The sequence below is a fragment of the Oryzias latipes genome, chromosome 6 (assembly GCF_053564925.1).
Source record: "Oryzias latipes strain Hd-rR chromosome 6, Olatipes_Hd-rR_3.1".
NCBI classification, from domain to species: Eukaryota; Metazoa; Chordata; class Actinopteri; order Beloniformes; family Adrianichthyidae; genus Oryzias; species Oryzias latipes.
The window spans coordinates 33,780,662-33,805,069 of record NC_136242.1 but is presented as its reverse complement, the minus strand read 5'-3'; the positions used below and the strand labels follow the sequence as shown (position 1 = coordinate 33,805,069).

General features: G+C 43.5%; 1 protein-coding gene across 4 annotated transcripts in view; it reads left to right on the top strand.

Annotated features, from left to right (window-relative positions):
- LOC105354303 (neural-cadherin) overlaps nt 1–24,408 on the top strand; it is a 130,895-nt gene that overhangs the window by 58,724 nt on the left and 47,763 nt on the right. For all 4 annotated transcript variants that reach the window (XM_023956114.2, XM_078949426.1, XM_078949424.1 and 1 more), the window contains 7 exons: nt 1,052–1,163; nt 6,089–6,338; nt 13,720–13,862; nt 15,235–15,407; nt 18,441–18,609; nt 19,189–19,359; nt 23,102–23,274. In XM_023956114.2, the coding sequence (XP_023811882.1) occupies nt 1,052–1,163; nt 6,089–6,338; nt 13,720–13,862; nt 15,235–15,407; nt 18,441–18,609; nt 19,189–19,359; nt 23,102–23,274 (1,191 nt within the window). The remainder of the gene's footprint in view (nt 1–1,051; nt 1,164–6,088; nt 6,339–13,719; nt 13,863–15,234; nt 15,408–18,440; nt 18,610–19,188; nt 19,360–23,101; nt 23,275–24,408) is intronic.

The window sequence follows — 24,408 nt, the reverse complement described above, 5'->3', positions numbered from 1 at the left end:
AAGTTCTCCCATCTTTCTTCCATTCACTCCTCTGGCAACATAACTGACCCCTTTGAAAGAATTACTGAAGTAAATCAGCATTTCTGATGATATTCCAGAATAATCAAACACACCTGCATGACAAAGATGTTCTCCCTCAGGTAAATGGACTTAAAAAAAGACTACAATAGACTACAATTGTTTCATCATTCTTTCTAAAATCTGTTTGTTTTTGTTTTATCTGCCTCATAGATTTCTGAAATGTCTGTTTTCTTTGCTCCTGTTTTGTTTTCCGAAGTTGATTTTATATTTTTCCCTCCGCGTTGGAGTTTTTTTATCAAAGGCTTTTAGCATTTCTTCTCCTGGGGAGGGACGGAACGCGGCCGGCGCTGCTTTGGCTGTGAAGATTGGCGGCGGACCTGTTGACTTTCCGGTGCTCGGTGATAACCTCAGAGGAGGAGTTTGTCACCATGGCTGACTGCCTTTGAATTGTTATCAAGTCGAGCAGTGGGCGTTCAGATTTTGTTCTCTGCGTTTTTTCCTTTCGCTCTTTCATTGCTGTGCAGAGGGGTTTTTCACATAAGTACGCTGCAGAGATGAAGACTAAGCTGAGCTTTAACAGAGCAGCAGAATCTCAAGTGTGCTCTCGGGCACCAACCTCCAATTCCTAAGTCTTTATGTACAAATATGTATTCTTGGTTAAAACTAGTTATACATTCAATTTTGAGTGAATTGTTAATTTAAAAAATGTTTCCCAATTACCCAGCTGCAGTTTCACATCCAGCCGGCCGAAAAACAGGAGATGGAGGCGAGGAAAACCTATCCTGGCTATTTCAGGATTATTACTCAGCTGTCACTTCACACTTTACACTCTGTGGTGACAGGGAGCTTGTAGGATGGAGGACAGCTAAGGACTTTTGTCCTAAAACACACACACTGCTATTTTTAAAACTCCGGACTTCCATCCCTGCAGATCATTTGAATGTCTCAAATAAATAGAGATGTGTTTTTCTTCTAAATGTGTGCTCTTTTCCTGTTTCTCCACTGGGTCCTGCATGCTGGCTGTAATCAGGTTCAGGTGTTCATAACGGATGAGAACGATTGTCTCCCGGAGTTTTTCCAGTCCATCTACAGCGTGGATGGAGTCCCCGAGACAGTAACCACGGCAACATCCCTGCTGCAGGGTAAGTCTCCTCCGACCCCATTTTTAATTTTCATTTGTTTTGTGTTTTTTTAATTGAGTAGGGAGGGTTTTTGTGAGTCAAAGAGTAGCTGGCGTAAATCACCTTTCACCTTCATCGATTCTCCTTTTTGTTCTCCTTCCTCTGAAAAAATTAACTAACAGCTACTTGGATGTATTTATTGAATTTTTGATCCTTATGTTCCGCATGACTGATGGTTTTTATTTGTAATCAATCATGGCATGAGACACGTAACAAAGCACACAATAACAACGTTGGTCAACCTCATAGAAAATGTCGTTTTTAGGGGAAAAATGTTTTTTGTAAAGCAAATTTAAATAATAATCTGCTTTTCTGACCCAAGAAAAAGCCAAAGAGAAAAAAAGCAAAGAAGATAAAAAAATGACAAAAATCACTCTTTTACTCTTTAGGTGAAATACAAATGCTTAAAAGTTAACATTTTAAAGGGCTCAGCTGTTTTATTGCAGACTTTATAATTGTTAGATAAAATCGGCACATTTTGCAGGCTAAAAGAAAAAGACTGAAAGTTGTCAGTGAGAAGACAAATCTTCATAAATATGACCAAAAAAAGGCCTCTAAATTCTAAACCATGACGCGTTTACGCTTAAAGTTTCTGCTAGAATAGGATCTGAAGGTCACGCATGGAAAATGTCAGATGACCTCCTTCATTCTATAGTCCAACTTCAAGTGACTTCAGGTCCCACAGAGCTGCTTAGGATGCATCAGCAGATTTCCCCTGCAGCTTCTGGCTGTCTGCTCCTGCTGCAGATTTCTCCTGCAGCTCCTCGCTGTCTGCTCCTGCTGCAGATTTCTCCTGAAGCTTCTGGCTGTCTGCTCCTGCTGCAGATTTCTCCTGCAGCTCCTCGCTGTCTGCTCCTGTTTGCAGGTGGAAACTTTTCAGAATGTTCTGAAGCTGTCAGTATCTCCAACAGTTAACTTACATAAGTTTTGATAAAGACAAAACAGTAGAATATGTAGCTGCATCATGTAAATGATGTGAAACATTTTTGATTTTTAATGATTTAACAGATAACTTTGCAGAAGTAAATAAACAGTCAAGTGTTTCATCTCAGTCTTCATGAACTGTTCTACTTGGAAATGTTCACTGATGGTCGCTGATGAAGAAGCAGTTGCTGCTTCGGATCGGTTCTGCCTGAGCTGTCGTGCCCCACACTTTCATCCATGTTGCCAATTAGCAGCTCCTCTTGTTACACATGACTCTGCCGTCTCCCTCTTGTCTGTTTACGTAACTTGTTATCGCTCGTTGCATCTGCTGCAAAGATGAAGGACTTCCAGTGAATCGCATTTGCCTTGCAGACGAGCCGAGGAAGCCCCAGACATCTTCAGGGGCCTCCACCTGCACTCACTTATAGAAAGAGAAGCAAAAGAACGAGCCAGGCTTTGCAAAAGTGCAATTTGTGTGTCAGGAAAGCAACAGTGAAAGGAGGCGGAGGAGGACACCTCCCTCATGACGAGAGGTTAGCGTGGGGGCAGGAGAATCCACCTGCGCGTGAGGCTGCTCTGACTTCCATTTGTGCTCTTTCACACTCGGAAACGCTGATGTGTTAATCAGCGTGTCGTTGCAGGCGTGTCTCCCCCGTTGCTTGATAATCGCAGGTTGCAGCAGCGATCACACTACAGGGCAATCGAGCTAAATACCTCACATCGTCAGAGAATTATCCTTCCGGAGCCAAACTGTTTGAACTGCAGACGGAGTCTGATGTGGGGAGAGCAGCCGGGAATCCGTCGTCTTCTGTCTGAGGGAGCTGCTCACTCTGCAGCCGCTCCTCAGCATAGAGTGATGTGGATTTTTGAAGAACATAACCTTTATATAAACCAAATGATCCCAAGTGTCTCCCAGACAGAATAACAGACTTGATGCCGACACATGTCCAGTTTTTGGACACGTGTCGGTTTGCCACAAGGCCGCTGGATGACTTTTTCAAATCATGAGGCTGAATCTGTTGTTTCTGCTCTACTTAGAAAAAAGAAAGGCCAATTAAGGCCAGAATTGTGTTCAAGGAAATATAGAAAATTTCCATTTGAATGCACATTTGTTTTAGAGCGTGTGAGCCTGTACTCCATGAAAAGATACTCTGACACTTGCCTCTGGTACTTTGCTCCCCGAAAGACGCTGCACCTCTGATTGCTCTCAAGAGATTCAGGTGTTTCAATGCTGAAGCGCTGAGGTTTCTCCAGTTTTCAACCTGAGACTCTGATGAACAGGGTTTAACACTTCACCACAAATTTAATTTTTATTTTATTGAGTTTGCTAGATGTTGTCTGGTATGATTCTCTTCCAAAGGTAAATCACTTTTGAGATTCTAAAAGTCCCTCTCTGGTCATCTTCTGATCTGTTTTCAAAGCTTTCCCTGAGGTCTTTTCATTATGATTTTGCTGGTTTTAGCCAAAATCTAAAAACCTGTCGTTTACTAGGACATAGTTTCTGCAGAGCGACAGGAGCTCATGAGAATTTCCCTCTGAGTTGTGGGCGGAACAGTTGGCGCGTAGCAACCCCGCCCATCTTTCCTCTCACCGTTGCTAAGAGCTCTCTGTTTACATTCTCCCACTAGCTTACAGCTCCTCCCACCCCTAACCTGACATTGGTGGCGCAACAAAAACGGCAGCAACATCAGATCCGTCCATCCGTCCAGTTCTGATCCAGATTCCAGCTCAGACCAGGAAAACAAAGACGTTCGTGGATCTGTTGGTCTGACAGTGGATGATCAGAATGGAGCAGGGAGCTTGTGCCCCCCCCCAGCGTATTTTCTACGTCACAGATACGATCTTTTTCCAACAGCATTCAGTCATCTGCTCCTGATTCAAAGCATTTTGAAAAAAGAAATACTCAGAGATGCAAATTTTAGCTTGAATTTTAAATGAATGTCCTCCATTGTCAGAAAGACACTACAAGAACAAAATGAAAATCCCCAAAACACATTTTTAATCAGAGTGCGTCTTTAAGCTCTACCAAATATTTGAATGTTTATGTTGATATTTCCTGCCTCTGATGATTTACAAGTTCCATGCAGTTTGTTGCTAAACCACTGACTGTTTTTGAGACCTGGACTGAGTGATACCTCCCCCTGCCGTTCCAAACAGGAAGTGCCTGCTGGCTCCACAAAGCCAAAACGCCAAAAGCAGATACTCAGTCATTCCGTTGGTCAAAATAACCATTCTTGCTCTGATACTTTCTTTTAAGACGTTCTTCATTCTATTTTTTTCTGTAGTTCATGTTATTCAAGTTGTAAACTACCACTCAGGTACCTCAATAAAAGTGGGTGGAACCTACTGCCCCCCACATCCAACGATCCAAATGTTTGACAGATTTCATTAAGCCTGCTTTAGGGGTGTGGCCTTCTAACAGGCTCACCCCTGATTGGGGAGAGTGGTTGCTATAGAAACGGTGACATAAACCAACTTGGGGCAGTCGCTGCTAACTGGCTCCAACATGGCGGAATCCATCGTGATAAAAAAATGGCGACTAAACGGACTTCATTTGGTTGGAGTTGAAGGTAAACCATTTTCTGTGGATGACGTCACACTCGGTCCAGTTCTCAGATACAGTCAATGCCCTAAATGGCCATTTTGGTGGAGAAAATGAAAAATTGAATTCTGGGAAGATGTGCAGACACGATGTAAACTGTTGGTGGAGAAAATAAAAGCTCCTAGGGAGCAATGCATCAATACAGCTTAGAAGACACTGACTGAAACCTTTTCAGTGTCGGTCTTTCATGAAGACGACACACTCCACCACGTGAACAGTGTCCGTGACCTGTCAGGTTCTCTGACCCAAGCATGAACTTTCGTTGTTTCCAGGCAGATGTGAACAAACTTTGGATTCAAGCCCTCCAGATAAATGTAATATGCATGAAGAGTCTTCTATTGTGGTTCTTATTCGCCCCTCCGCAGAGCACTTTCTCGTGCAGTGCTTCTCACTCATGAACACTCTCTGGGAGCCAGGCGGGGTTAAGTGTTTGCTTAAGAGCTCCGTAGGAGACCAGAAAATGAAGGCTCAGAAAACCGCAGCACCTCCAGAATCTCACGGCCCCCAATGTGAGCACCACCACCACCACCACCACAAAGCAGAAGCAGAGAAAAAAGATGAGCATTAAGTTAAAAATGGCCTCAGCTTTTATTTTAATGGGCAGAAAGCCATAAAGGCCTGTAATGGACTGAACTGCTGGACTGCTGGGATAATTAATGAATTGTTAACATCTTTTGAGGCACGGAGGAAGAAGAAAGCCTCTTCTGCTGTCAGCATGCCTTCACCAAGTGAAGACAAAGACTCACCCAGGTTGACAGCAAATGAGATGAAAACGGAGCAGAACTTGTCACATTGACGCTTAAATTTCAGTTCCTGGATCTCCGTGTAAGTGACACTGCGTTTTAGGGGCTAAATGAAAGCTGCGTCGAGTGTATTACTGATCACAAACCGTTTTAGAAGAGGCTGCGATGGAGGAAAATGGAGAGATTTGCGTGCAGCGGCTGCCAGTGACGACGCTTGACGTGCGGCAAACACACACATCAGAGAAATTGGTTGTGGATTCCAGCCGGAGGGGGGGCTCATGAAACTGAGCTTAAGTCAAGTCTGCAATGATTTTAACTGTAGTCCCACTACAAATAAGTATTATTACCTCGTAGTGTGATGGTTCCCATAAACGCTCTGTGTTCATTCTTTCTTGTTTTTATGCTCCTCTTTGTTAATAGTGGTAATTCTTTTGGCGGGGCCCAGTTTGTCTTCGGATAATTGCAGCTGTCTAAGCTTATGATTTATGACATGTTTAGCAAAGCCATAAAGACATAATGATCTCCACAGATGTCAACAGATTCATCCGCTGATGCCATCTCATGGGCTCTGTTGGATTAACCCCTAATTGATGATCCTTGTGTTCTCCTGTTGACAGTTTTAGCCACAGACTGTGACTCGGGGTTCAACGCTGAGCTCACTTATTACACCCTGAGCCCGGATTTCAGCATCTCCCCCCACGGGACCATTTTCCCTGCGAGGCGGCTGGACTTCGAGAGGCCCAACCATCTCTATGAGTTTGTGGTGATGGCGGTGGACGGCGGCGATGAGCCACACTCAGGAACGGCAACGGTCCGCGTGAGGATCGCGAACGTCAACGATGAGGCGCCTGAATTCTCCCAGCCTGTGTGAGTGACCGTCTTTAATGACTCTTTGGGAAGAAACCGCCTCCTGTCTGTTCTCCTTTATGTTGGGTGAGCCTTTAACACCCGACATGTCGCTGGCGATGCCAAGATACCGTACCTTTGAGCATTTACACGACCAACGTCAATCTGCTGATACACAATAGCTTTGCTCCGTTATGCAACACGTTAGGATAGTAAAGCTAAAGTTAAATCTTCAGTGTCAACGTGTTGAACTAAGTTTTCAAAAGACGTTTCTTCAGTCAAACCCAGCGGTTGTGCTTTTGGACAGATTTAAAACAAGAATTCAGGGAGATGCTACATAAATGTATTAAATAAGATTAGAAATGGACAAAATATTGAATCCAAGAAATCACGCATAAACGTAATAATACCTGTCAGTAATTTTGTAACTCGACTTGTTGAGCATTGTGTGAAAGTCATTCTCCACCTTTGGCCCCTCCCCTGGGGGAGCGGTGAGCTTTACCCCCCCCCAATACAAACCCCATTAATGTCAAGCAGGGGGGCACTGTGACCCATTTTTCATGTTTGGGATGACTTTGTTTCTTCCATACATAAACATGTTTACATCCCCCTTAAGCTTATAGGATACAACATAATAGTCCCATGTAAGAAGAAACAGTCATAATTTAAAAAAAGAACTAGTACATTTGGGTTTTTTGTCCCTTTTAAAATGAATGTGATGATTTTAGTAGTGCTTAAAATTGCATAAGGGGTTCCATCATTTATAAAATGGTTCTTTTGAGCATCGGGGGGGTGGATTGGGCCTCTTCCAGACTTGGAACATCCATCATTGTTTAAAACATGACTGATCTGGTGATTAATTCAATACAGATGATTTATACAGCTTGGTGATGTAAAAGTAAAGGGTGGAAGTCTGTTATAATAAACTTTATCAAGTCACTTTTTTAGTTGTATTTTGATCTTTTACTGCACCAAAATGTCTGGAATTTAAATGAAACTACCTCAAAATGAGATTTTTCACAGCAAAAATTAGGTTAGATTTAAAATAGATTTATCAATTACAGGTTATAATCAATTGCTTAAGAAATAATTGTATGACAGCCCTAGAAATTAAAATTATTTGCTTGACTAGCATCTTTACTTTTGTGTCTAAAATACCAAATATTTTTTATGTATGGTCACTCTTGAATCCGAGTTTGCTTGAAATTGCCCCCAAGTCTAAAAGAACTCTTCAAATGGTAAATGGTGCACGGCGCTTTTCTACCCTCATCGAAGGCCCAAAGCGCTTTACACTCACCGTCCCTTTAACCCATCACACACACTGATGGCGGCTCCGCCGCCGAACACTGGCGCCAACCGACCACCAGAGGTGGAAATCTTCCGACCAGAGGTTGATCGCCCTGCCGCTGCACCACAGTCGCCCCAAGATTTGGGAACAACCAATTTACCAGGAGTTTGTGAGCATCAATCACACTGGTACATCAGATCTGGGTATGATTTTGCAAGTCTAGATTTACTGCAGTGGCATTTGTGGATCACCTTGAATCATATTTTGCACAAAGATACAATCATCTTTTTTATTAAATTTGCATCTAGTGTAAAGTCAACTAAAGCCCAGCGCTCCAGTTGGTTTCATCCACCAAAAGATGCAGCATTGTGTGAAATTGTTGCTCCTTTCTCTGAAGGTGAAACCACACGAGTTGCAGCAGGTCATTACAGGTTAACTGAAGTGAAGGGTTTAAGTTCAGTCACATTCAGCATCTGATTTCATGTCAGGCCCTTAAATACATTTGGACAGATGAATCCATAAAGTTGCTGCTCTCCCTCTGTGTGTCTGAATGTCAAACATTCCCGGGATTTAATCAGGTCTTTCACTGATTCTGATATCTGGGAATATTAAAATAGTTTTGTTTTTGTAAAAATGCATTATTTGCAGCATTTGTTCTTGATAAACTTCTTCTGAGCAATGTTAAAGGATGAAACCAGGAAGAAGCACAGAAAGATAAAGGAAGTAAAATGAAAATCAGCTTTTTGCTTTTTTAAAGGAAATTTATTGAATTACCAGCAAAACTTTTACCGGTTTTAAATACTAACAATAACTTAGATTATTGGGTGAAATGTCTGTGACTCAGTACTGTGTATAATACAGATAATGATAATTATACTAAAGAGCTGGAGCCCACCAATCCCCCACCCCCCCACCCCTTTCATGCACATTAATAACAAACAGACGGGATGTTTAGCCCTCACTGTGTTCCGTGTGAGGAACAAAACTAATGTGGAACTTTGGTAAACAGTAAGCAGTCTGAAATATAAATAGTTTGTAATGAAGCAGCAAAAAAAATTTGGCGTAAAAGAAAAACAAAGTGCAGAAAAAACGTTTAACTAAGAAAGAAGAACTAAGGATCTGGCAGGAAACTGAGAATCCAGGTCCATTTGTGCTGCAGAGGATAACTGTTAACCAAAGTAGCTGCAGCTTCGGCGTAATGCCACCAAAAACATTTCCTCATTTGTGACAAACCTCCATTAGTATTTGGTTATGACAGCTTTTCCTCACTGGGATAAGAAGAAAGACATAAAACTTCACCCAAAGTTTATAACCCAAAATAGGCAAAAACCAAGAAATTTGGTTTTATTGACTCAATAAATGGTTTAATAAATATGGAGAAACTGCAACTAAAGCAGCAAAAACCTTTAAATCCGACTGGCTGTTTTGCCTCAGACAAAGCAAAGACAAAGGAAAACACAGTTCTAACTTGGTGGATGTACAGCTTCATTGAAGACTGATTCATGTAATGAATTTTTTTTTTAATCTGACACTTTCAGCCTCACCACTGCAGTGCTCATTCCTCATTTTGTGCTATTGTGTTATTGTAGATCTGCAACACAATAGTTTCTTTAGATCCAAATACAGACTGTTTTCAGGTTTGGTGAAATGAGACCCTAGAAGTGTTGACAGTTAGTGGTCTGTGAAGGAATATCATGACCTTCATTCTTTAAAGATTTGAGGGATCAATGGAAACCACGTCAAACTGTCACTGATCAATAACTGGTAAGAGCTGCAGCGGGGCTCCTTGTGAAGTCAGCAACTCAGAACCCTTCTCCATGATTCTATTTTGAAGGTTTCTTGGACAGAATCTCTCCGCTAAGTCTTGTCCAGAACTGAATCGACCGCTCAGGTTTGTGAGGCATCACAGAAAGAAGTGTTGCAGGCAGATAAGTCCTTACTAATATTTCTGAGTTATTTTAACTCAGAATAAAAGGCAAACTGATTAAACTGATGCTAGCATTACCCAAAAAGTAGTCTTTCTCCGAAAAGAAACCCAGAAATACATCCCAACATGGATTACCCAAGATCAAGAGTCACAGTAGTCAAAAAAAGTAAACACTGGAGCTAAAGTTCCACTATTCAGCAGTGATTACTCTAACCAGCACTAATAAGCAACAATGTGTTTGCAGGTTGGAATCATCTGACCCAAAAGAACCGAGTCTGTAAAGTGCTGTAAACATCGAATGAGCCCCAGAAACCAGCCTGTGTTCTGGTTGGTCTGTATGTTTCAATGGCTGAATGAAGCTGAAAGATCGGTGAATCAGGAAACAATGATGAGTCCAACTGATGCTCGGTTCCCTCCGATCCTGATCCGCCAGCAGGTCCCGCCTGATTACATGAGAGCCTTTTGAGCAGACAAGACTCGTGCGTCACAGAGGGACGGCGCGGTTCATCATTCATTTCAGACGCGCCCTCCTTCAGGCTATTCATTGCAGTAATGTCTGATGCCGGCCGTCTCGTCATAAATAGTGCGGCCGGCTTGCAGGGATGTAAATTGGGAGCCGCTGAGATAAAGGCATTATGTTTGCGTGGTATTTCAATCGCAGCCGTCTGGCCCCGTGACAGTTGAGCCCCCACTTTTCACACATTAATCACACATGAATATTATTGTGGATTGTAGCATTTAAACAACTGTGTGGGATTCATATTTAGCCTGTTCTGAAGGTGCACAGTCAAATGGCATTTGGATGCAATCCAGCGTGTCGCCGTACGGCTTTCTGACAAAGCTGTATGAGTGGGTGGGCCGCGTCTGTCACTGTGGCTCATCTGCGTTTATTTCCCAGGGCGGGTAATCTTCTTGTCCTGTCAGCCAATTTTAGCGTCCTTCATAGAATAATGATGTGGACCGGCGTGACGCGCTCCTCTTCTCAGGCCGGTGTCAGTCCCGGCGGTTGGACGGTCACAGAGCCAGACGAACAGGTGGGCAGAGAGGTGAATGTGTGGGCGGGGTGGGGGGAGAAAAACAACATGCTGATACACGGACGCAGGACAAGTCAGTGGAGAATACCAAGACAGACACGGCGAGCGGGCAGGAGACGGGCAGCCAGATATGCAGATAAACAGAGCAGCCTGTCAGCAGTCAAACACCAGACGAGCTGCAGGCTTCCAGGCTGAGTGTTGGACGCTCTGTCATTCTGTGGCTCCTTAAAGCTACGACTCTGGGAGCGATGGCGAGGACATGATGCATGGAAGGGGACTGTGATGCACACAGAAAACATCGATAAAAAGACTGTCGTTCACACTGAATCGATTGTGCTGCTCGCCGTGTCCTGTCAGTTCAAATCTGAATAAGACGTAGGGAGGCGAAACTGACGGGGGTGATGGAAGGACAGTCCATGAAAATGCAAACAGACATGCATGCAGCCAGAAGACGGACGGACGGACGGACGCCGCCTGAGCACAGCTTCACACTTCACTGAGATGCAGGGAGACGCTTCAGGAAGGAAAGCAGAAGGGAGTGAATATGTCTCATCCCGCAGAGCTTGGGAGAGGTGGCCTCTGAGCCGGGTGACAGATTATAGGTCACTCGCGGTGCCACAGAGATTTCTCTGGCTGGCTGAGATGAATCACCCATCAGCGTTCTTCTGTAAACCATCAATCACCTCTGACTTCTCACCACAGACACCCGTGCCCCGCCCCACAGTCACACGCGCCTACAAACACACATTAGCAGCGGATACGGCGGCAAATCTCACACTGGAGGAGTTCTGCTGACAGATCAAGCAACACAGGGAGAGGGAGGCCCCCTCCTCTTTATCAGCAGCTCTGCCCCCCCCCCCCCCCCCCAGCCCCACACATCACTCTGCCATTTCTGTGGCAGCCTTCGTCTTTGTCACCTGCTCCTCCCTCAACCTTTTCTTCCCATTTTTCTACATGCGCGCTTCCTCTCAGTCGCAGAGGTTATCTCCTCCCCGTAGCTCTTTGTGCCACAACAGTATGTCATCCTCCAGTGTCTCGCCGGGCATCTCGCTGCCGAGCACAACAGAGGAGGCAAATCACTGCTGACATTTTAAAAGGTACTGGATCAAATGACCCACAGTTGGGCCGAGCACGAGGAAGCTCCATTTGTTCAATGACTTCAGCCTCTCAGCAAACATAATCATCTGTCTTTGGTCTGGTCGGCTAAGAGGATCCGGTAAATCTTAGTGACAACTAGAAGCCACAGCCATAAGGCTGAACAGTGTGCTTTAGACTGTTTAGTGATTCACAATATGTGTCTTTGTGGGATTGTGTCATTAAGGTGTGAGTGTTGCGCATCACACCCGACTACTGTAGACAAAAACAAAAGCTTTTTGAGTCTGAAAATGGAGCTGTTACTCGTCTCCGACAGTATAGAGACTTCCCGAGCTCGCTTCTTCTTTCACTTCTCTGCCTGGAACGACACACCTGAATGCAGCCTGGAACGTCTGTCTCACTGTGGATGAGCGAGTGGAAAAGCCCGACAAGTCGAGAATTAAACAGAGAACTGCCAGACAGCTTCCAGTAAAGCACAGATCTGAGAGAGAGTACAATAACATTTCTGCTGCATGTAAAGTGGCAGCCGGCACAGCAGCTTCAGTCATCCTGAAAGCTCCAGTAGATTCCTCCAAACCCCCCTGTCCAATGAAACGGGTATTCAACATGAAAACGACCAGACTCCTCTGTTTACTGAAACATATGGTGCACACCTCCACCAGTCAGTCTTTATAGGTGCCGAGGAGAAGCATTAAAAGCAGATACCTGCGGTTGTTTTGGGTTTTTTTCCCCTTCAAAATGCAGCTGAAAAACTAAAGTAGAGCAGCTTTCAGCAGCAGTGTGTGTGGAGGAAAGCAGGGACATTTCATAACACTGATGACATTATCCCCCCCCCTTTGGTTGGTCAATGGGAGTCAAGATTTCAACTTTTTCTAGAGTCCTCAAGATCTCAGGCTGCTTCTGACAAACGTTTAAACCAACCAATCTGAAGCGTTAGTTCAGCATCGACTGTAAATGGGAACTGGACTGAGTGACTCCGCCCCCCTGGTGTTCAAAAGCTGGAAGCCTAAATCCCATAGACTTCAATGGAAAAATAAACAGCTGTTACTCCGTCGTTCTATTGGTCAGAAGGACCATTCTTACCCTGACACCTTTTTAAACATTATAATTCTGATTTTTGTTTCTGTAGTTCAAGTTATTCAAGTTATAAACTGACCAATTAGATGCCTCAATATAAGTAGGCGGAGCCTGATGACCACCATGTCCAAAGTTCAAAACGTTTGATTGACAGATTTGTTGTTGCCCGCTTTCAAGTGGTAGGGGTGTGGCCTTTCAACAAGCTCACTCCTGATTGGTGAGAGTGGTTGCCATAGAAACGTCAACTAAACTGGAATGATTTAAAGAGAATGCTTAGATTAAAAACTTTTATTTCAAAACTAGATGTGAAAAGTATCCAAAACTTTTAAAAGAAAAATGTAACACAGATTTGGATGGTTTCAGACTTTTTTGTGTTGTTGTTTCCTGTAATCCCTTTTCTTTCACTGTTTCAAATGGTTTAATAAATAAGAATATAATTCTTAATTTGTTTTACCTGAATCAATAAAGGTTAAACACATTTAAAAAATAAGAGTTAGGCTGGCCTGGACCAATCCCTGCTTACTGAGGATTTCTGGCTCCAACATTTTATTTTGTTGCAAAAAAAACAAAAACACAGGCGACTAAATTGACTTTATTTGGTTTGAGCAGGAAGTAAATGATTTTTATAGATGACTTTACTCAGTCCAGCTCTCTGATGCTGTCAAGGTTTCATCATTTAAGCCTTCAAAATCTACAGTGCATATTCAACAAAGTAGGTACATATGAATATACCGTTTAAGCTTTATTATTATAAAGTGTTGCAGCAATTTTTATGTTGAAAAGATGGACCTATTTGTTGCTTCCAGACCACTAATTCAGCAAGGATGCTGTAGAAATCCAATGTATATGTTCTATCACATCATCCCTACTGGGAATACTTCCTTCCTGTCTTTTCAGATTCTGTTTCATCCAGTATGGATTTCTCAAAACGTTTAACCTGCAGTGTCACAGGACATTTTTAACCCCGGTTTCTCTTGGCAGATACCGAACGTTCGTCTCTGAGGACGCGGGCCCCAACACTCTTGTTGCGACTGTTTTGGCCAAAGATCCAGATGGAGATGGCATCACATACTCCATAACAGCAGGCAACGAGGAAGCAAACTTCGTCATTGACAGCCTGAAAGGTGATGCTGCTTAGTATTTCAGTTTGGTTTTATGCTCATGCTCCTCACACTAATTGGCAGTCTTGGCAAACCATGAGCCTAATTTTATCAAAAGCAGTCTTGCTTGAGTGCTGTGCATTGAATGCTCCCTCTTTTTTTTCAAAGTCAAAGAGTAGAGATATTGAAAGTTGATATTAAAAGCAGCACTTAATTATATATGTGTCGCTCTCTCTAATTAGGGTTATAAATATAATGTCCGGCTTTCTTTTTTGACATTTGCTGCCTGGGTTTTTCTGCTGGCAGCTCATAGGAGGAATGATCCATGTGTTTCCCAGCTTCAGTTTATCTTTTTTATTTACCCTTTGATCCGAAACCAGTTGCAATCGCTGTGACATTTGTCACCCAACCCTTTCAATTCAATTTCACAACAACTGCTTTATCGCAGCTCACAATCTTTGGGCGAGCTCTGCCAGCTCCTCTTTCTTTTGTGTCCTCTCCTTCATCCTTTCTCCACACAGAGAATCAAAAAGGGAATGGCTTATACCTCTTTCTCATAGATGCTTCTAATTCCTTCTCTTATACTTACTTATATCACAGAGTAGCTGCTGCTGCTCTAAACCGGGCTGACATTTAAAAGAGTCACCGTGTAAAATCTGCAGTTTTGACGTGGTTTAGCCGCAGCGTCAGACATCCTCATGAGAAATTCGAGGTCCTTCTCTGTTTGGAGAATCAGGAGAAACGTGGAGGAAGGCAGAGTCCCGCTGATGTGAGTATCAGCCTGAGTGTTTCCCTAATCAAGCGCATTGAAAGGGATGAATAGAACCCCAACGAGAGAACAAAAACATAGCTCCCCATGCCCACACATCACAGGCTGGTCCTGGTCCTGCAATCTCTGATGTGTTTGTGTTACTGTTGACGAGAAACATGTTGACTCAGGCGCTCCATCCTTTATCCGACCTTTTATCTTGACTGGAACATGAAAGGAGACAAAGGATGCAAGAGGAACAGCTAATAGGCGTGTGCTGAGCCAGGTTAACTTCCAACTGCATTCTCCAACCTTTTCCCCCAGGTGTGTTTGTGCTGAATGTGCAGGTTTGGGAGGAATTCAGAAATCAGACTAAGTGTCTTTTTTTTTCTTTAAAACTTGTTTTTGATGTCTGTCTTTAAATGAGATCTTTACTTGTCAGGGCAATCTTGTGGAGAACTGTCTCGTAGCGGGCCGTCACTTTTGAGTTCTGGGATGGCGAGCAGCGAAAAGCCCTTTTTTTCCTGATAAATGAGGCCTCACGATGGAAGGCCACAGCGGCACTGACATCATGCTTGATGATGGGCGCCGCGCTCTGTTGGGATGGAGCATCGTGATCCATGTAATGACGAGTTGTGCTCTCTGCAGGGCTGATTCGTCTCCGCTCCTCGCCCCTGCCAAAGCTTCAAGGTTTGGAGTATGTCCTTAATGTAACAGCCACGGATGACAATGCGTCAGGCGGGCCGCATCCCCTCTCCTCCACCGCCCGGGTCATCGTCGGAGTCGACGACGTCAACAATAACAAACCTGTTTTTGAGGAGGTGAGCAAAACTGGTAACACTTCAGTGGGCCGGGGTTCTGCTCAGCAGAGACACAGGTGAAAAACGATCAAACCTGTACGGGGCACACAGGTGACCCACACGAAATATCAAGGTCGTACAGACCGCTGTGTGAACCCAGAGTCCAAATGATTGTGTGCATTCTTCTATGCGGGCATGCTGCGGGCGACAGGTCGTAGTGACTACTTGTACAACACGTAAGGGTAAGTGAGGGGGAAGTAGGTGAGACACAGGCGTGCCGTACAGATTTTTGTTTTTTCAAATCCCCCAAACCCTTCTCTTATCATGTGCTGTTCACGTGATACGTGCACGCTCCTTGCTTCAGAGTGTGGGCAACCCATGTGATTAATGCTACGTTCACTCTGGGCATATGAAGCTCGTTCAAAAACACGCTAAGTGCTAATTCTTGAAAGCGTGTTTAGCCCATGGTGTTCACTCCGGACACGCGAGGACCGGCTTCTTCTTCTTTTTCCTTTTTTTTCTTTTTTTTTAAAACTTGTCCTGTCCAACAGCTGGGCAGACAGATGAGAACTGAAGGCCTCTTGTGTTGAACATATTTTACTTTAACAACAGGGGTTATTAATCTTCAGACAAACCAGAGGTATGTCTGAATAAACCCCTTTTGTAATCGAGGCCAGACTTTATTCATTTTAATCATGTTTGAAAATCTTTTGTGTTGGACCGGACGGAAAAGGAAAGAAGGGAAGAAGAGAGAGGGACGTTAGAGAGAGGGGATGGGATAGGAGGGTGATTATGGGGGGGGGTAAAGCCATGAAGCAGCATAAAGCAACAAGTTTCTGGATGGTTATACTCATACAGTAAGGTTCAGATGTAATACAGGTCTGTAAGGGTGGGGCCTGTCGTCACACACTCAAATGTTATCAACACACCTGTTGGCTCCAAAAATGTCCACATGTCAACATGCACACAATACAGATAGTGTTCACACACGCATACTTATGCCTTCAGACCAACTAGTGTGAAATATTTCATTCAATCACGCAAACTATTAGTGCAAAGGTGAGCTAACACCTGTGCTCAGGTGAGTGTTTATGTTCTTCTAAAATGGATGGTGGAATGTGAAAAGAAGGAGGGGGAGAGTCCAGCCATCCCCACACCAAGACCCCCGCCGCAGCAGCAGCGGCAGCCAGAACCCCCCCAACACCCGCACGCTAGCAGATGGAGAACAACCGCCCCCCGGGCGATCACATCCGCCACCCACTCTTCTTTTTCCTTCACTGCAGCTGGGAGAGGCTGGTTGAGAAATGTCAAAGAAATGTCAAATCTTGTCCCGGACTTCTTTTTTCCACAGCTCTATTCCAATATATTAAAAACACGGTGTGATGGAATTCTGGCCGAGAACAAACCGCAGTTATTAATTTCTCCCCCATGATTGATTTTCATAGTAATGACACTTCCAAGATATAAAATCCCTGATTGGTCACAGAAGTACAACTGGTTTAACTTTCACTGTACATTCAATTGTACGTAGATTTGACCCCTGGAAGCCTGAAATGCTCATAAACGCCCGTTCACGCAGTCTTTTCATTCTAAGCGGTCCCTTTAACGCTCGTTTCCGAGGCCGGTGTGAACGTCGCTTAAGGCTTTTGGCAAAGCTCACCAGATGCTGATTGTGGAGAGCCAGAAACTGCTCGTAGCAACGTCAACCCATGGAAGCCTTTCTAGCAGGATCCGTCCTTTTGTGTTTCTGTTCTGTCAACTTGAGACTTTTGTTGAAGCTGTCAGTTTAGCTGCGTTTTCGCACAAAGAATTTAGCATTTAAACAAAGCTTCTGAACATTTAGCAGCCATAAAAGTTCTGCCTCTCTCTTACATTGTCACGTGCTTGATGGATTTGAAAGGTAGCATTTATCCCCAAACCACAATCTTTTCCTTAATCTTCAAATGTCAGTCTAAATAAGCAAACAAAGGTCTCCAGGCAGGAATGAGTCCTTAAGCGTAGTTATCCCTCATCTGAACAGCCTTGTTTACCTGTCAAAAGCCTCAGACTTGTTCATGGTCCTCTGCTTTTTCACACGGATAAAAGGATCTTAAACATCAGCAGGAACCAAATGGTGCTGTTTGCTTTGGACCTGTGTCTTGTTCATGACCATCATCTGTTTCTAATGTTCCAGTCGTCTCCTTCTTGAAGGAAACGGTAGTTATTCCTCTCCCTAACGCCCCTTCCACCCCCTCGTAAAACCTTCATGTTTTTTGGCTGTACTTCTACTCTTTGCCTCCGTTTTCCCAGGAGTTCTGATTACCCCACACACCCACTCTCTCTTTAGGCACTCCACTGGGACTTCAATTAATTTATGAAAAAAAACAAAAAAACTTGCAATATCATCACAATATTCTACACCTGTTTCATTAACTCTCTCCCTAATTAGGAATGACTTGGACTTCAGCGAAAGACATCCTGACGCCGAGCCTCGGAGGTCTTCTCCCACAGCCTGGCAGCTCCTGGCGCTTACATACCAGAATATATCAAGTTGCAGCTCAGGATCACATGGGCTGACCTTATCTCTTATATTATGTGATTTTTATGAACAACTACCTATTGGCCATGCTGGCTCTGCTTTCAGGCCTTCTGACCTCTTCTATTATTTCTTCAGCTCACATCCTCAAATCCATCCTCATCTTTTTTTCCTCCCTCTCACCTCCTCTTGGTGATTGGTTTTTCCTGTGGTTTTCTAGTTGGAAAGGCAGTCGACATTCCTGTTTGATTACAAAGGATGAGTCTTAATATGGTTAAGGGCACTAAATTAAACTGTTTGAAAAAGCAGAACTGTTCTCCAGTGGCTCTCAAAGATAAATCAGTTTAGGTGTTTCTGTGACTCCATCCATGTTGGCTTATGAGCCGTAGCTTTTTTTTTATTGTGTTGATTGACAGCCCCTTTGCATGTGGGATGCACAGTGGCCTTCTTCTTTAGTAGGACACATTCTGACATCAAATGTAAAAGAGTCCCTCTTGTGTTTACGAGTGTTTGTCATCCCTCCCATGTCTTTATCAAAGTGCCTGCAGTACCGGGAGCAGGCGTCCGTGCTGGAGAACCAGCCAACGGGGACGTTTGTCTTGCAAGTGCACGCCGTGGATGCAGATGAGGGCGCCAATGGAAAAGTCAAATATGGCTTAATGCACAGAGACAGCGCCACTCCTGCTTTCAGGATCTACCCGGACACAGGTACATCACACTAGGGCTATTGGGGGTAAACCTGGCCTCACTTATGCACAGAGCTCTGAATGCCCTGCACACAGACAATGTAGTTATTATCCTGATATTAAAGGGGAGCTTGCAAATATAGTTTGAGATCAAATGTGCATGATTATTAAACTTGGTATTCACATGAGCACAAGTCCCAACTAAAAACCTGTATATTGAGCAGCATTTTAATAAATCAGGGGCAGCTTGGTGCGGATCTTCAATATAAAAAAATGATTCGACATAATAAGATGGAGGAAAACTAGAAAAGCTATTTTGAAGTCCTAGCTTGAGAAGCGAACATGTTATTTTCTTTTCAGCTTGAGGTACATCTCCTGCTTCTGAGGATTTATTAACAAAGCCTCTCTGAGCGAATGCTCACCCTCACTCTGAAGAAACTCATAATTGTTTACTTGTCTTTATTTATGGATTGATGGATGGATGGACTCAGCTGGAGAAATTGGAAATCTGCTGAATGGATGAATGGATTTATATGTAATCATGTGTGTGTGTGTGCGCCGGGGGGTGAAGAAGGAGCTGATTATGGTTGTGACTTTGCAGGAGTGATCGTGACAGCGCGGCGCTTCGACAGGGAGCGGCAGAGAGAGTACTCTATTACAGTCACTGCCACAGACTGGGCGGAGGAGCCGCTCATTGGCATCTGCCAGCTCACCGTCCAGATCCTGGATCAGAACGATAACAGCCCCAAGTTTGAGAATCTGCGCTACGAGTGTAAGAGCTGGACACGCACATTTCACGCTAACGTTTCTGAGTGCTTCTGTGTTTCTTCAGCAGACGATTAAATGCTGTTTAAAGAGTCGTATTTGTGACGTAGAAAACACGCTGGTGCATCCACTTGCAGACAAAAAAGGCTTTTGTTGCACCTAAAACTCGTCTCTTCCACCTGCCTCCCTTTTCTCCTGTCTGTCTGAAATAAAAACCTGGTTCACCTTAAACTTCCTAATATGAAACAGCAAAGAGTCTACTTTGACTTACGCAGTTTTAATCATCTCCGCCCCTCCCTCACCGTCCACCTTGCTTCCATCTTAGTTCATAGTCTGGTCACTTCTCACCTCGACTACTGCAATGCACTTTTCTCTGGTCTTCCCAATAAAAGTCTGAATACACTTCAATTGGTCCAGAGTTCAGCTGCCGGCATCTTCACCAGAACTCCTTCCTTCCATCACATCACTCCCGTTCTGCAGCAGCTGCACTGGCTTCTGGGATTTTTCAGGATTCAATTCTAACTTCTCCACACATTCAAAGCCCTCCATAACTTGCTCCTTCGTATCTTTCTAATCTCCTCCACATCAACACTCCCTCTCGCTCTCTCCGGCCTTCTTCTTCCCCTCAGCTCTCCGTCCCTCCGGCCCGCATGGTCACCACGGGGAGCCGCGCCTTCAGCCGCTCGGCTCCCCAGCTCTGGAACTCTCTCCCCCCCCGGCCCTCTGTAACATTAGAGACTCCTTTTCAATTTTTAAAACCCAGTCTGGAACACTGTTTAAATGTGCTTTTCCATATTACAATTTAGCTGGATCTGTTATCTGATTTTATTAAGATGTCAATTTATTTATTGTTTTGAACATTTTGTTAGGGATTTTATTGTTTTACTTTTGAATCTGTCCACTGTCCTTGAGTGTTTTGAAAGGCACTTTTAGATAAACAGCATTTTTATTATTATTATTATTATTAATGTCAGGTTGGGGGTGTGAGGGGCTGTAAGCTACCAGAAGAGAGTGTGAGAGAGGTGAACTTCTAATACTGCCGCTCTGAAGAAACTATGTCCTAGAAAACAAGACAAGATGGTTTTTTGGGCTAAAAACGGCATAATCATAATTAAAAGAGGACCGGGAACACTTAATAGATCAAAAGAGGATCAAAGTGGGACTTCAACGTTTTCTACATTGTTAAAAACGAAGCAGATTTTTGCATGTCGTCCATTTTTATTGGGAAGGTTAATTTGTACATACTGTATTTAATAAAAGCCATGGTCTTACTAATTTAACTCAATCTAATTAAAGAAGCACAGACTTTCTCACCGAACCAGATGCCAGCAGGCGACGTGGAAAAAAAGAGTTTGCGTTTCTTGGAAAGTGTTGTTTACGTTGCTGAAGGTGGAAGTCCGTCTGAATTCCTCCCAAACAGACCTGGCTTCTTCTAGCTGGAGTCCAAACACCAGCTGGTTGCTGTCTGCTCTCTGAGTCAGAACCGAAGCAACACAAACACATCAAAAAATCATTCAGATGAGGATTTTATGCTATCAGCTAAGAAACCCTGAAAAAACACTGCAGCTAAGTGGAATGACGGGAGAAGTTTAGTGAAACCCGTTGAGACAACTGTGTTGTGATGTTGGGCTATAAAAATAAATAGAACTAAATCCATTATCTCGGTATAAGCATCAAGTTATTTGAACCAAAAAGAGCTTTTGTCCTCAAAGCGTTAATCTAAACAACGGACCAACACAAAGTGCCCTTTAAGGAGAGCTCTGATCTATGGGTCAACGTATGGATCCAACCTCTGAGTCACTTTTGACGGTAATAATGTTCACATTTTGAACAGAAGGGGAAGATTTTCAGGAGAGACTCTGTTTCTAATGTGTGATGCATAAACTTTAAGACTCAAGCATCTTCCCAAAGAGAATGTGGAAGACATCCGCCCATGTCGGCGTTCGTACATGTGTGTCGTTGATCACATTTCTGTAAAGGCTTACTGTCTCTTTGCACACTGCAGGTTTTAGATACATCAGCTTCGGCTTCACATCCTCCAAACATTAGCCATGTCCCGTCTGCTCCGCATTGCGATTTCTTTTAATCCTTTGAAACGTTTGAGCTCAGTAATCTAATCGTTTTCCTAATCTAAAGTCCTCTCCTTGTCCTGGAAGAGTCGATAATCCTAAAGTAGAGATGCCTCACGAAGAGCTAGAAATGTGTGGGTGGAAATAAAAGGCTACAGAGAAGCTTGAAAATGGGGGGGTTATGGACCGGTTGTGGTTCCTGACCTCAGTTTTGAGCTGAAAATGATTGATATTTGACCTTTTCAGCGGATGCGTTACATGTTCGGTCGAATCTCCCACTCTCACGGGTTTACCTCCGGCTGGTTTACTGGAACATATCCGGGTTCTGAGTCTTTAGAATGGAACCACACAATGACTTGGATCAGAACATTCTGGAAATGTGGGCATCAGCCTTTAAGCCCTTAAGCTAGAGCCCTTGGGGTCTAGATCATGGATTCATGGCTGAAGCATAAACTGAAGGTCATGTGATCAACCAACCTACATAATAACGTGTAAAACAGTCCTGAGATCTTAATGTCCATTAATCCTGTGTTTAGGTTTAAAAAGAAGAGGTCAAACATCTTCAGAGAAACTGGATTTGGACTCTTTGTACGCTCCTGTTGGTGTAGAAAATGTGCTTTAACCTGAACAGCCGTGTTTACCCAGAGATCAACACTTAATCAAGTACATTTAATTAGAGGCACCTGGCTTTTACTTTTCCTCCTAATTCTTTTGGAGGCAGCAATGATGTTTTCCATCTCACAGATTCCCCTTTAGCCGAGGTTTTGGGATGTAATTCAACACATTTTAATCTAAAGTGGTTTGTGAGGTTGAGGGGTCTCTTTATTATGTCCACATCCACTGAATGATGGAACTGTAGACCGGATTTTTGAAATCTCTTCTTTTACTGCACTTTTTAGCCTTTAGATTAGGGTTTATTTCTGAGAAGCAAACACTTTTTTTTTGTCTTAAGGGATTACTGTATTTTCCGGACTATAAGTCGCCCTTTTTTTCATAGTTTGGCAAGGGGTGCGACTTACTTATCCCCCCTGTTATGTTCATTTGTGAGGAACAGAGATGATGTTCCTGGGTCAATTTGATGTATGAGGTATGTTAAGTGTTAAGAGTATGTTAAGTGACTCAGAGAATCAGCAGACTTTTTTCACAGTAAGATCTTGAAGGCTAACAACATAATATTCTATTTTCCAATTATTTCATAGATTCAGAAATGCAATAAAAATGACAACTGTTTCTACAAAAACAGGATGAAAACAGAGTATTAGTTGGCCAATGATGCTTCATGAAAGGAATAAATAAATAAGTTTGAGAAAGAATTACTGTGAAATTATGAGATAAACAGTCTGCTATGATTGTGTCATATGAGGTTGTGGAACTTATTATATCTTGGTCTCAGATTTTTGTCAAATAAATTTCCCGTCAAAATGCGACTTATAGTCCAGTGCGACTTATCTGTGTTTTTTTCTACTTTGTAATGCATTTTTGGGCTGATGCGACTTATAGTCCGGAAAATACGGTCCTAATCACATCTCAGGAGGAAGAGAAGAGTCCCCCTTTTTTGACTATCAACCAATATTTACTCCAACTGGACCATTACTTTTATTTCATTGAGCACAAAACATCTGTTTTTCTTTGTAAATATAAAAGTCCATGACCTCCGTTTCTTGTTTCTGTTGTCTGCAGACTTCCTGAGGGAAGATACTTTGGTTGGGACCAGCTTCCTGCGTGTAGCGGCTCACGACGATGACTTTGGCTCCAACGCCGCCATCCTGTACTCCATGTCGCAGGAGCAGCCAGAGTACCTGCAGGTCAATCCTGTCACTGGATGGGTTTACGTCAACCAGCCCATTTCTCAGGTCAGTCAGCGGTTAATAACCGGGTCTCCATCCCGCACACAAACACCGGCCCGACTCAGAGGCTGTATCAGACACTGGCCTGTGGGTCTGTGTCAACAGAGTTAATGAATGAGCCACATCAAAGTGCCTCTGTCTGCCGACTACCAATCTGGGGTAAGTCTGCTCCCAGAGGGGCAGCATGTGGGAAATACCAGACCCGAGGAAAAGAGAGGAAAGCTAATTCCAGCTACAGAAATGATGTGAATCACAATGTTTTCCAAACTGAGAGTCTTGTGATCATCTCTGACGTCTGTTGAACAACGCTCAGCAACAAAAACTGTTCCTAAAAACACAGGATGGCTCTTTAGGCTGTAGAAAACGACTGCTTTAAGATTGTAGGTTTTAAAGAGAGCTGTCTACCAAATATTTCAGCTTAATCCATTTCACAGACTTTGATGTGTGGAATTCAAAGCTTCTCAGTCATCATTTACCATCTGAGATTTTGATGAGGAAATGAACAGCATTTAAGAATGCTGGACGGATGGTCTGTTCAGAAATCTGAGCGGGAGGACCTAAGAAATGTCTCCCGTTAACCAGGGCTCTAAATCAACACCAGCCCACTTTGGCAGGTGAGGCACAAATTACAGTCGTTTGTGTTGGCGTCCTACAGGCGTCCCACGAGCACTTGCGTATCACGTGCACAATCCGTGCACGCAGTCAGTTAGGAGCCAGTACTCACGACGAGAGTCGTACGATAGCATCACACCAATCGGCGTTTTACAATACTTGATATTTGACTTTGTCTCTAAATGGATGGTGAAACTGTTCAAACATGTTTCCTTAGGGGGTATTTTGTCTGAAAGCGTTAAACAAATCTTTGCATTCCTCTACTTTAGCAGAATGTGGTCTGTGTGGATCGTGTTTTACGCATGACAGCATGGACGGAACTGTGTTTGTAATCAAACAGCGGCTGACTTTTGGTTTGAACGCCGTCAGATTCCATGTTTGAGACTTTCAATTCTCTGTGTGCGTGTTCTGTGCGCCTCAACTATCAAGCAGACTTTCAATTAGCTTGTATTCTTGTAGAGCTACATACATCTGATTTGACTCCAGAAACACAAACACATCTAGCCCACATTTCAGATTGTGCTGCAT